The 12400-nt window shown below is 44.3% G+C and overlaps 2 protein-coding genes across 2 annotated transcripts in view; one reads left to right on the top strand and one right to left on the bottom strand.

Moving 5' to 3' along the window:
- The window catches only part of LOC106599558 (chloride channel protein 2), a 127468-nt gene that overhangs the window by 66769 nt on the left and 48299 nt on the right, over positions 1-12400 (bottom strand). Inside the window, exon 2 of the mRNA XM_045714612.1 lies at positions 1393-1546. Coding sequence (XP_045570568.1) covers positions 1393-1546 — 154 coding nt within the window. The remainder of the gene's footprint in view (positions 1-1392; positions 1547-12400) is intronic.
- Positions 2591-8939, top strand: LOC106599556 (zona pellucida sperm-binding protein 4). The gene is made up of 8 exons (XM_014190848.2): positions 2591-3032; positions 3239-3426; positions 5471-5568; positions 5783-5940; positions 6224-6416; positions 6595-6742; positions 6967-7042; positions 7312-8939. The coding sequence occupies exons 1-8, from the start codon at positions 2669-2671 to the stop codon at positions 7383-7385; spliced, it is 1299 nt and encodes a 432-aa protein (XP_014046323.1). The 5' UTR covers positions 2591-2668; the 3' UTR covers positions 7386-8939.

A 12400-nucleotide genomic window follows, 5' to 3' on the forward strand; every position in this document is an offset into this window, starting at 1 on the left:
GGATGTCGTTTGGGTGGTGGACTATTCTTGATACATGGGAAACTGTTGAGTGTGAAAAACTCAGCAGCGTTGCAGTTCTGGCACCTACTAACATACCCCAGTCATCCCCTTGAGACACAATCCATGTCTCAAGGCATACAAATCCTTCTTTAACCTGTCTACTCCCCTTCATCTACACTTATTGAAGTGGATTTAACAAGTGACATCAATAAGGGATCATAGCTTTCACCTGGATTCACTTGGTCAGTCTATGTCATGGAAAGAGCAGGTGTTCATAATGGTTTTGTACACTCAGCGTAGGTCGACGCTGTCAGTTCAGTGGTGGTGCACTCATAGGAGAGGTCATTGGATCACAGTGATCACTCACTCATTAGACAGGTCCGTAAATATGAGCGGTCTTATTGAGGTCATTAGGTTGGTAAATATGAGCGGTCATTAGGTTGGTAAATATGAGCGGTCATTAGGTTGGTAAATATGAGTGGTCATTAGGTTGGTAAATATGAGCGGTCATTAGGTTGGTAAATATGAGCGGTCTTATTGAGGTCATTAGGTTGGTAAATATGAGCGGTCATTAGGTTGGTAAATATGAGCGGTCATTAGGTTGGTAAATATGAGCGGTCATTAGGTTGGTAAATATGAGCGGTCATTAGGTTGGTAAATATGAGCGGTCATTAGGTTGGTAAATATGAGCGGTCATTAGGTTGGTAAATATGAGCGGTCATTAGGTTGGTAAATATGAGCGGTCATTAGGTTGGTAAATATGAGCGGTCATTAGGTTGGTAAATATGAGCGGTCATTAGGTTGGTAAATATGAGCGGTCATTAGGTTGGTAAATATGAGCGGTCATTAGGTTGGTAAATATGAGCGGTCATTAGGTTGGTAAATATGAGCGGTCTTATTGAGGTCATTAGGTTGGTAAATATGAGCGGTCATTAGGTTGGTAAATATGAGCGGTCATTAGGTTGGTAAATATGAGCGGTCATTAGGTTGGTAAATATGAGCGGTCATTAGGTTGGTAAATATGAGCGGTCTTATTGAGGTCATTAGGTTGGTAAATATGAGCGGTCATTAGGTTGGTAAATATGAGCGGTCATTAGGTTGGTAAATATGAGCGGTCATTAGGTTGGTAAATATGAGCGGTCATTAGGTTGGTAAATATGAGCGGTCATTAGGTTGGTAAATATGAGCGGTCATTAGGTTGGTAAATATGAGCGGTCATTAGGTTGGTAAATATGAGCGGTCATTAGGTTGGTAAATATGAGCGGTCATTAGGTTGGTAAATATGAGCGGTCATTAGGTTGGTAAATATGAGTGGTCATTAGGTTGGTAAATATGAGCGGTCATTAGGTTGGTAAATATGAGTGGTCATGTTGACATCAGTCGGTCACTCACCATGACACTTGGCGCAGGGGTCTTTCTCATACTCTAGCAGCTCTGCCGACCGGCTGCGAACGCTGGTGGACCTCCGCAGTCCCCCGCCATCACGCAGGCGTGCCGCCTCCTCCTTGGCATACACACCGAGCTCCTGTGTGTAACGCCCATACATCTGAACAAGAGGGGGGGGATGGAGAGAGAATATTAGTTAATTTTCAAGTATTCAAAGTGACCCTCATTATACTCAACCAGCTCCTGAGTCCTGTTTAATATAATACATTGATCCATGGGAGAGAAAACGATAGAGGTCAAGAGAAAGTTAGACAGAGAGGGGACGGCAGGTATTAAAAAGCAGGTGTGTCCAACTCATTCCACAGACGGCCGGCTGCCTGCAGGTTTATGTTTTTTCCTTTCAATTAAGACCTAGACAACCAGGTGAGGGGAGCTCGTTACTAATCAGTGAGGGTAATTCATCAATCAAGCACAAGGGAGGAGCGAAAACCCATAGACACTTGGCCCTCCGTGGAATGTGTTTGTCACGTGGAATATCTACTTTTTTTTATGAAAGAGAGGGGACAAGAATAGGAAGCAACTTCATACTATTGAGATGGATCAAAAGAGGACAAGTATACCAAAGTATTGAAATGGATCCATTTGATAGAAACAATTCCTAGGTGATGATCGCTCCCTAGAGCCAACCAAGCTATCAATGAGCTGCACCTTCCAGGCCCTGACTGATTAACTACCCAGGGATGCCTTCCAGACCCTGACTGATTAACTACCCAGGGATGCCTTCCAGGCCCTGACTGATTAACTACCCAGGGATGCCTTCCAGGCCCTGACTGATTAACTACCCAGGGATGCCTTCCAGGCCCTGACTGATTAACTACCCAGGGATGCCTTCCAGGCCCTGACTGATTAACTACCCAGGGATGCCTTCCAGGCCCTGACTGATTAACTACCCAGGGATGCCTTCCAGGCCCTGACTGATTAACTACCCAGGGATGCCTTCCAGGCCCTGACTGATTAACTACCCAGGGATGCCTTCCAGGCCCTGACTGATTAACTACCCAGGGATGCCTTCCAGGCCCTGACTGATTAACTACCCAGGGATGCCTTCCAGACCCTGACTGATTAACTACCCAGGGATGCCTGCCAAGCCCTGACTGATTAACTACCCAGGGATGGCGACAGCTCAACTCTTAACGAGGAGGGGCGGAGCATCTGCCAAACAAACGCACTCAATCAGGTATAAAAGCCTCAGCAATTCCTGTGGATACAATTGTGTAGTACAATGGCATCATCAGCAAGGTGTGTAGTTGTGTTGCTGGCTGTGTTTGTGTGCTACAGTAGTGTAAGTACTTGGGGAATGCTACTACAGACGCACCAGTCTCCAGTAGTTCAGCAGGTCAAGAAGGTGAGGCAGCAACCTCAGACCAGGCCATTAACATATGACCAGCAGGCCAAGAAGCTGAAAAACCAGCCCCAGTGGTCGCCTCAGCAAGTTACCCAGAGACCAGATGCCACAACTCCTATTGAGAAATGCCAAGTGAAAGAGGAAGAGCGGCTTACTTGTGGCGTCCCTGATCTTACTCTTGCTCAATGTGAGGCAATCAACTGCTGCTTTGATGAGTGGCGGTGCTACTATGGGAAAGCAGGTGACTGTTTTGGCTTTTCCCTTTTATTTTACAATTTGCATGTTCTTTGCATTTGCCCCTGCCTAGCTTGTTAGACTCTGATTTTATGGAGTTATATTAGTGCCAACATATGTTGTGAATTAAATGTTCTGTTGGCACTATCATAACTTTCTAGAGTGGCGCATGAGCAATTACTCATATCCTCTCTGTGACCACTCCTTCCTCAGTGACTGTACAGTGTACCAGAGATGGTCAGTTTGTTGTTGTGGTAGCCAGGGATGCCACTCTGCCCAACCTGGACCTTGATACCATCAGTCTGCTTAGACCACAAGATGCCCTCTGTAAGCCTGTTGGCACCACTAAAGCCTTTGTCATATACCAGTTTCCTGTCACAGCCTGTGGCACCACTCTCATGGTGGGTAAATATTTTTCTCAATGTGTGACGCAATGTAAATCTTGACCATCTAGGAAGTGTTTTATGAACCCAATCCTTTGCTTCCAGTGGGTTTTCATATTTAGGCCTTGGTCAATGCTGCTGGGGTTCTATTCTGCCTGGTAGTTTGAGTCCTCTCTCGTTTTTTTTTTTCTCCTCGGAATTAGTCCCAACACCAGGGCCCAGTTTAAAAGTTCTGGATTTTATGATTTAATGAATTAACAGAATTTGACTATAGTCCCATTCAAGTCCATGATTTGTCTCATAGGCATTTAATCCCATCTGATAAAATCTAGAGAATGCAGGGACCTGCATTAATTTAACCCTCCTGTTCATTTCATGTTAATTTAAGTTATTGATCATTACAAGTTTTGAATTCTATTTGCTATTTAGGCCTGGCCTCATTGACCTGAGCTCATACAACTAGTTTTGACAAAAAAAGCATAATGTATGGATTATGTTGACTATAACAAATACTCAGATGAAACAGTGCTAATTATCAGACTACTTTGTCAATTTTTTATCAAGGACATTTGGTTTGATACCTTTTCACATTTTTAAATAGTGGCACAAAATAACCTGTTCCAGGTTAAAACTGATATGATGATAGTAAAGAAGGGTATGGGAACTTTACAATAATAAAAATGACCTGTTCCAGGTTAAAACTGATATGATGATAGTGAAGAAAGGGTATGAGAACTTTACCATAATACAAAATTAATGTCTGAACACAAAGAATAAACAATGTTCACATTCTGTTAATCAATGTTTACATTTTGTGTTCTCAAGCACATGTTGGACAATATGTGGTGGTTGCATGTGCCTAGCAAATATATGCACTGCATTTATGGCACATGATGCTCGTTTTGACATCTCTTGGTGCGCACAGATTGCACCTCTTCCTTCTGTCTCTGGCAGCTGTAGATCTTGCTTCTGGCCCTTGGATGTCTTACCAATCCAGCAAAGGATTGTGTTCGCGCAAGGTATTCGCCTTTGAATGAAAGGTGCCACCATGGCTTCCACAACTTCTAGTAATAGTCTCCTCTTGAAGAATTTCCCCTGCTTCCAGCCTGTATTCACACCAGACGTGTTTTAGGCCGACACAGATTGGATGTTGAAGAACACCACCACGGGCCAACGTGCCGTCATCCTCTTACAATAGTTTGTGCCAGTAACCTGAGTGCAACAATCCGTAAATAAAATGAGGACATACAAGTGATGCGTCATAGTAATGTGAGACATTTCTTAAATTAAAACACATTTACATAATCAAATGAATAGAATTGACTCCATATTGTTCACAAATTCAATGAGCATTTTGCCGAACATGTCTTTGTTTAATCTGCACAATAAAAATATCTGTTAAGGGGGAAAGTACATGAGATTTGAACGATGGTAACATACCTTATCAAGGTTGTCAACTCCCACTTTGTTCCTGTTGTAATCCAGCACAGCGGCATCTCTGTGCAGTTGTCATCAGGAGCGCACTTTCTTTTGGCAGTAGGACACAAGTGCCGGTGAAGGCATATTTAGAGGGAAAACAATCCCTGTCCTTGGTAGTAAGGCAGGAGGTAACTCTGGCTTGTTCCTTCTGACTGTCCCCACCATGGTCATTTTTTTGGAGCAGCTCCTGACCAAGAGCATATGAGGGGCAGAAATTGTTGTGCCCCTGGAGACCTTCAGTCACTTCCAGGACCACCCGCTTCTCCTGGTTCCTTTCAGGAACACCGTCAGCAGGTTTCCTGGTGTAACCCTGCATCTTCCAGGCATAACTTTTCCTGGCATCACATGCTGCCCAGATCTTTAGTCCATACTTAGTTTGCTTGGCGTTTTTAACTTGTGTTCCTGATCAAAACACCCACAATTTAATAAATCAATGCCCTGTGTGGACAGTCATGGAACCTCATAACAATCAGATTAAATTAATTATATTTTTCAAGGAACTTGTAAATCAGTCCAATTCAACAGGCAGAGCCTGGATGTTGGACCCATTGGCCTATGCTGAATGCTGTTTTGTCCATTGCAGGAGGAAAGTGGCTATGTGGTCTATGAGAACAATATGATGTCTTCCTATGAAGTGGAGATTGGACCTCGAGGCTCAATCACTAGAGACAGCCACTTTGAGTGAGTCTTCCCTCCATGAAATGTAACGCCACAAAGTTCACTTTAGCCAATTCCACTTGAGGCTTAAGTGAAATGGCCAGTACAGTATTTTTAAATGTTTCTTTAATATTTTCTGTCACAGCTTAAGTCACTGTATTAGCCCACCCTGAGTCTGTGGAACAACTCAGTTCTGGCCTAAAGTACTTGGCATCACTGTCAACATGTTTTCTTCTAGGCTGCAGTTCCAGTGTAAGTACTCTGACACTGCAGTGGTGTTTTTGGGGGTTGAGGTGAATGCTGTTCCGCCCCCTGCTCCAGTCACTGCTACTGGATTTGTCCGAGTAGAGCTCCGACTGGCCAGCGGACAATGTTACAACAAGGGATGTGTGGAAGGTAAACTGGAGAAATGGTTTTAGTAGAATAAAATCTTGCTGTGATAGCTTGTCCCTGACAGGAAATTGCTTCATCATACAAGGGGTTGGTGCAGACTTTGACTCAAGCCAAACTAACACCTGATTCTACAAATCCTAGTATTAAATTAAGGCTTAGTTGCATGCGCTGGGTTACTACTTAGGTGGACCAAATGCCTGTTCCAACATTCTGTTTAAGATGGTCAGCACTGTTCTGAAACTGCTGCACTTCAGCTTGTTGTGTGAATGCTACCCTTTGTCCACAGAAGTGGAAGCCTACAGGTCATACTACAGTGAGGCAGACTACCCAGTCACAAAGCTCCTGAAGGATCCAGTGTATGCAGAGGTTCACATCCTGGGGCGGACAGACTCTAACCTGGTCCTGAATCTGGACTACTGCTGGGCAACCTCCACCCCCGGTCCCCTCAGCTTGCCCAAGTGGGACCTCCTGGTTGATGGGTAACTAGAGAAATAAGATGGTTACCTTGCTGTGTGATGTTTGACCAACTTTCAATTGGTGCTTACATGTGACACGTGTAACTTGTAAACTAACTGCAGTCTTCCAACCAGGATTTCTGAAACCTGGGGAAGGTTTCTGGAATTGCCCCACACTATTCCTAACAATTACTTTCTCCAGGTGTCCGAACCAGGCTGACCGTTACCTGACCAATGTGATCCCTGTTGATGGCTCCTCTGGCCTTGAGTTCCTGACCCACTACAAACGCTTTGCGGTCCAGATGTTCACCTTTGTGGATGCAGACTCTTTGGCCCCTTTGAAGGACAGGGTACTGTATTTACTCTATTACAGCAGGAGTATTCTAATCAGGGTCTCATGGTCTACTGCTGGGGTTTTTACCCTGATGCTTGACGGATTTGCCAGAAAGTCTACCCTCAAGGCTGAATCTGTCACTATGTTGAAAAGCAGTGCTGTTAACTTTAGACCAGTTTGAAATGGCCTTGGTTTAAATGGCTAATGTAGTTGATACATTTAAAGTTTGCTTTCTATCAGGTCTTCATCCACTGTAGTACAGAGGTGTGCCACCCTACTAGGACCCACTCCTGTCAACAGAGCTGCAACAGGCAAAGTAAGTAGCTTTTTTGTATCTTCCAGTTGGTGTTGAAGTACAACTTGCTGTTCATCTAGCCTAATTTTGTAAAGGTGTCATCGACCCTGGTCCTATAGGGCTATGGGCTGTACATGCCTTGGCTCCATCCCAGCATGAGAATGCAATAGCTATACCTTTGTTTGACCAGGGTGACTGTAAATGCTAATTATTTTGTGCGTCTCAAGTTGGGATTTAGGGCCTTAGTGTCAAGCCAGTTTGTGCCTCATGAGCTCCTGTTGCTCCTTTAGGGAGAGATGTGGCTGCAGTGAATTCTGTGGATGGAGAGATGGTGGTGTCCAGTGGGGAACTCATTCTGACCTGACCATAACTACCTTCCACCTGTCAGGCGTGAAGAAATACTTCTGATCTACTTCAGCTTGGGATGAAGGCCTCACTCTTTGACCTTGTAGCATACACACAATGCATATTGTGACTTGTAATCCTTTGGCTTGATTAATGAAATGCTTGACATTGAAATATCTGAAAGTTGTGACTTGAATTCTTTCTACGTTTTGAGTGGCGGCTTGTTGCTCTAAGAACTCTGGTTGTGGCATCCTTTCAATAACCTTGGCTGGCTGCTTTCACCAGTTATTTTGACATCTACATGCCACTAGCATTTCATATAAGGGTAATTTGTCAATGCCGTCACTACTTGAGGAATAATTTCTAAGCTAATTAAATAAATGGTAACACATTTTCTGTAACCACTGACCTACAGTGTATATGGAGGGTAGCTTCACACGTGCTGTGTCCCGGCATCGCTGAGACCAAGCAAAGGGAACGCTCTAAAAGCAGTATACTTGAATCCTGAAATGAATCAGTGACATGTCTAACAGGGTGATTCAGTATAGCAGAGGTGGCTTGAGGGCAAGATCCTGCAGATAATGTTAGGGTCATGTGGCGAGGGATGTCTATGGAGAGCCTACTGTACCTGCCCTAGCATCTGGCTTTCACCTGTACTGACCCACTGCATATGACCACACTACCTAAACTCACATGACTGCACCTACACAGGTCATCCTTGCATCACCAACTGCCTGGAGTTTCAAATGTCTTAATGTTGACATGGTCCATGCAACCTGTATACACAGTTCATTGGGTCAGTGCAGTCCCTTTCAGTATGTAGAGCATTATTGCATGGAACTCCCAGCTCAAATGAACAGCAACCCTGGTTTCATAAAAGCTCTCCCTTATTTGACCGTGTACTCGTATGTAGGCTACATGTACCTTTTTTAAATTGATCTGTCCTTGAGCTGTTTAATGTTCTCTAATGTGTGGACCCCAGGAATAGCTGCTGCTTTAGACTCAGCTTACGGGGATCCTAATAAAATCCAATCTCTGCAACCTGTATAAACACCAGTTCATACAGTCAGTGTAGTCCCTTCATCCCTATACTGCCTCCCATCTCTGAACCCCCCCCCACACTCTGTTCAGGTGCGCTGAGCATAACGCCTCCCCAGACGCCTTTCTCTCTACCATCCCTATTGGCTCTCTTCAGCTACCATCACTTTCCTAACTCCCTCTCATTCATCTTTGTCTTTACCACTATTGATGGGCATCGCAATTCCTCCAGAATCACTTTCTGCTCACTTAAGCAGGTGAGGTACAGAGGGAAGCTGAGCAGCCATGACTTCTGTCTGAAAGGGGAGAGTATTTCACTTGCTTTGTCAATGTAAACATGTTTCCCATGCCATTAAAGCCCATTGACTTGAGAGTTGTCCAAAAGCCCATCTCACATCACTTTACTACCATCCGCTCCTTCTTCCCATAGCTCCCATTTAACCAAAGTAACTCCACCTAGCACACTGCAATACCTCATCCAAGCCCACTACCGTGTAGACAGCCAGTTACATCCTGACAACACACACTGGCTGACGTTTGTGGAAATACGTGATAAAGTTGAAGTAGGAAGTTTGCATACAGCTTCGCCAAATACATTTAAACCAAGTTTTCCACAATTCCTGACATTTAATCCTAGTAAAAATATCCTGTCTTAGGTCAGGATCACCCCCTTATTTTAAAAATGTGAGAATAGTGATTAATTTCTTTCATCACATTCCCAGTGGGTCAAGTTTACATACACTGAATTAGTATTTGGTAGCATTGCCTTTAAATTGTTTAACTTGGGTCAAACGTTTCAGGTAGCCTTCCACAATAAGTTGGGTGAATTTTGGCCCATTCCTCCTGACAGAGCTGGTGTAACTGAGTCAGGTTTGTAGGCCTCCTTGCTCGCAAACACTTCAGTTCTGCTCACAAATTTTCTATAAGATTGAGGTCAGGGCTTTGTGATGGCCACTCCAATACCTTGACTTTGTTGTCCTTAAGCCATTTTGCCACAACTTTGGAAGTATGCTTGGGGTCATTGTCCATTTGGAAGACCCATTTGCGTCCAAGCTTAACTTCCCGACTGATGTCTTGAGATTTTGCTTCAATATATCCACATTATTTCCCTATGCCATCTATTTTGTGAAGCGCAAAGCACCCCCGCAACATGCTTCCACCCCTGTGCTTCATGGGCGGAGGGTGTTCTTCGGCTTGCAAGCCTCCCCCTTTTTCCTCCAAAACATAATGGTCATTATGGCCAAACAGTTCTATTTTTGTTTCCTCAGACCAGAGGACATTTCTCCAAGAACTACAATCTTTGTCCCCATGTGCAGTTGCAAACCGCAGTCTGACTTTTTTTAATGCCGGTTTTGGAGCAGTAGCTTCTTCCTTGCTGAGTGGCCTTTCAGGTCATGTAGATATAAACTCAGCAAAAAAAGAAACATCCTTTCACTGTCAACTGTGTTTTATTTTCAGCAAACTTAACATGTGCAAATATTTGTATGAACACACGATTCAACAGACATAACTGAACAAGTTCCACTGACATGTGACTAACAGAAATGGAATAATGTGTCCCTGAACAAAGGGGGGGTCAAATCAAAAGTAACCAGCTACATTAAGTACTGCCGTGCATCTCCTTATGGACTGCACCAGATTTGCCAGTTCTTGCTGTGAGATGTTACCCCATTCTTCCACCAAGGCACTTGCAAGTTCCCGGACATTTCTGGGGGGAATGGCCCTAGCCCTCACCCTCTGATCCAACAGGTCTCAGATGTGCTCGATGTGATTGAGATCAAGGCTCTTCGCTGGCCATGGCAGAACACTGACATTCCTGTCCTGCAAGAAATCACGCACAGAACGAGCAGTATGGTTGGTGGCATTGTCATGCTGGAGGGTCATGTCAGGATGAGCCTGCAGGAAGGGTACCACATGAGGGAGAAGGATGTCTTCCTCTAACGCACAGCATTGAGATTGCCTGCAATCACAACCTCAGTCCGATGATGCTATGACACCACGATGGACCCTCTACCTCCAAATCGATCCCGCTCCAGAGTACAGGCCTCGGTGTAACGCTTATTCCATCGACGATAATCGCGAATCCGACCATCAGCCTTGATACAAAACCGGTGATGTCTGGGGAGGACCTGCCTTACAACAGGTCTACAAGCCCTCAGTCTAGCCTCTCTCAGCCAATTGCAGACAGTCTGAGCACTGATTGAGGGATTGTGCATTCCTGGTGTAACTCGGGCAGTTGTTGTTGCCGTCCTGTACCTGTCCCGCAGGTGTAATGTCCGGATGTACCGATCCTGTGCAGGTGTAACACGTGGTCTGCCACTGCGAGGATGATCAGCTGTCCGTCCTGTCCCTGTAGCTCTGTCTTAGGCGTCTCACAGTACGGATATTGCAATTATTTGCCCTGGCCACATCTGCAGTCCTCATGCCTCCTTGCAGCATGCCTAAGGCACGTTCATGCAGATAAGCAGGGACCATGGGCATCTTTCTTTTGGTGTTTTTCAGGGTCAGTAGAAAGGCCTCTTTAGTGTCCTAAGTTTTCAGAACTGTGACCTTAATTGCCTACCGTCTGTAAGATGTTAGTGTCTTAACGGCCATTCCACAGGTGCATGTTCATTAATCGTTCATGGTTCATTGAACAAGCATGGGAAACAGTGTTTAAACCCTTTACATTGAAAATCGTTGAAGTTATTTGGATTTTTACAAATTATCTTTGAAAGACAGGGTCCTGAAAAAGGGATGTTTCTTTTTTTGCTGAGTTTCAGACTCGTTTTACTGTGGATATAGATACTTTCGTACCTGTTTCCTCCAGCATCTTCACAAGATCCTTTGCTGTTGTTCTGGGATTGATTTGCACTTGTCACACCGAAGGACGTTCATCTCTAGCGGTATGACGGCTGCGGGGTCCCATGGTGTTTATACTTGTGCACTATTGTTTGTACAGATGAACGTGGTACCTTAAGGCGTTTGGAAATTGCTCCCAAGGATGAACCAGACTTGTGGAGGTCTACAATATTTTGGCTGATTTCTTTTGATTTTCCCATGATGTCAAGCAAGAGGCACTGAGTTTGAAGGTAGGCCTTGAAAGACATCCACAGGTACACCTCCAATTGACTCAAATTATGTCAATTAGCCTATCAGCAGCTTCTAAAGCCATGACATAATTTTCTGGAATTTTCCAAGCTGTTTAAAGGCACAGTCAACTTAGTGTATGTAAACTTCTGACCCACTGGAATTGTGATTAAGTGAAATAATCTGTGTAAACAATTTTTGGAAAAATGACTTGTCATGCACAATGTAGATGTCTTAACCGACTTGCCCAAACTATAGTTTTTAACAAGAAATGTGTGCAGTGGTTGAAAAACGAGTCTTAATGACTCTAACCTAAGTGTATGTAAACTTCCGACTTCAACTGTATGTATAAGAATGTGTAGGCTAAATGATAATGAACACAACTCTCCAGTCCCACTCACGCATGCACATGCACGCGTGTGTGATATTAATATTGCCTGTCAGTGACCCCATCCTGTGCTTGTGAGAACCCAATCAGAGGCCATCTGGAACACGGCCCCCTGGGATAGCGGCAGATGGACTGGAAGAACTGTGGTTACCACAGAGATTACCTGACACGTCATCAGGTTAAAAAACAATGGTATAGCAACTTTAAGATTACTGGCAACACCACAGCAGTGCTTCCTCTACCGTTACTTTGGCAAGGTGCACACCTGGTTCAACTCATCTAGTACTCATCAGGCCCTCTTGATTAGATTGACTACAGTAGTTATGTCCGTTTTGATTAGTTGAATTAGGAGTGTTAGTACTGGGCTTGAACAAAACCCTCCACACAATATGGGTCTGTAAAAGAGAAGAAATGACACTAAAATGACATCCCACTGCTGTAATATAATCATCAAAACACACACCTACATATTACAAAGTACTGAAACTCAGAGCAGTGCAGCTTATCCAAAACACTCAGGGCTCGAGGGACAGGATTGG

The sequence above is a fragment of the Salmo salar genome, chromosome ssa03 (assembly GCF_905237065.1).
Source record: "Salmo salar chromosome ssa03, Ssal_v3.1, whole genome shotgun sequence".
In the NCBI taxonomy this organism is placed as follows: domain Eukaryota; kingdom Metazoa; phylum Chordata; class Actinopteri; order Salmoniformes; family Salmonidae; genus Salmo; species Salmo salar.

What these genes read in the sequence shown, in the direction of transcription:
- LOC106599556 (XM_014190848.2), top strand. Translation starts at nt 2,669, where the DNA reads ATGGCATCATCAGCAAGGTGTGTAGTTGTGTTGCTGGCTGTGTTTGTG. An exon ending in ACTAGAGACAGCCACTTTGA is followed by an intron (nt 5,569 to 5,782) that starts GTGAGTCTTCCC and finishes GTTTTCTTCTAG; the next exon opens with GCTGCAGTTCCAGTGTAAGT. An exon ending in TGGCCCCTTTGAAGGACAGG is followed by an intron (nt 6,743 to 6,966) that starts GTACTGTATTTA and finishes GCTTTCTATCAG; the next exon opens with GTCTTCATCCACTGTAGTAC.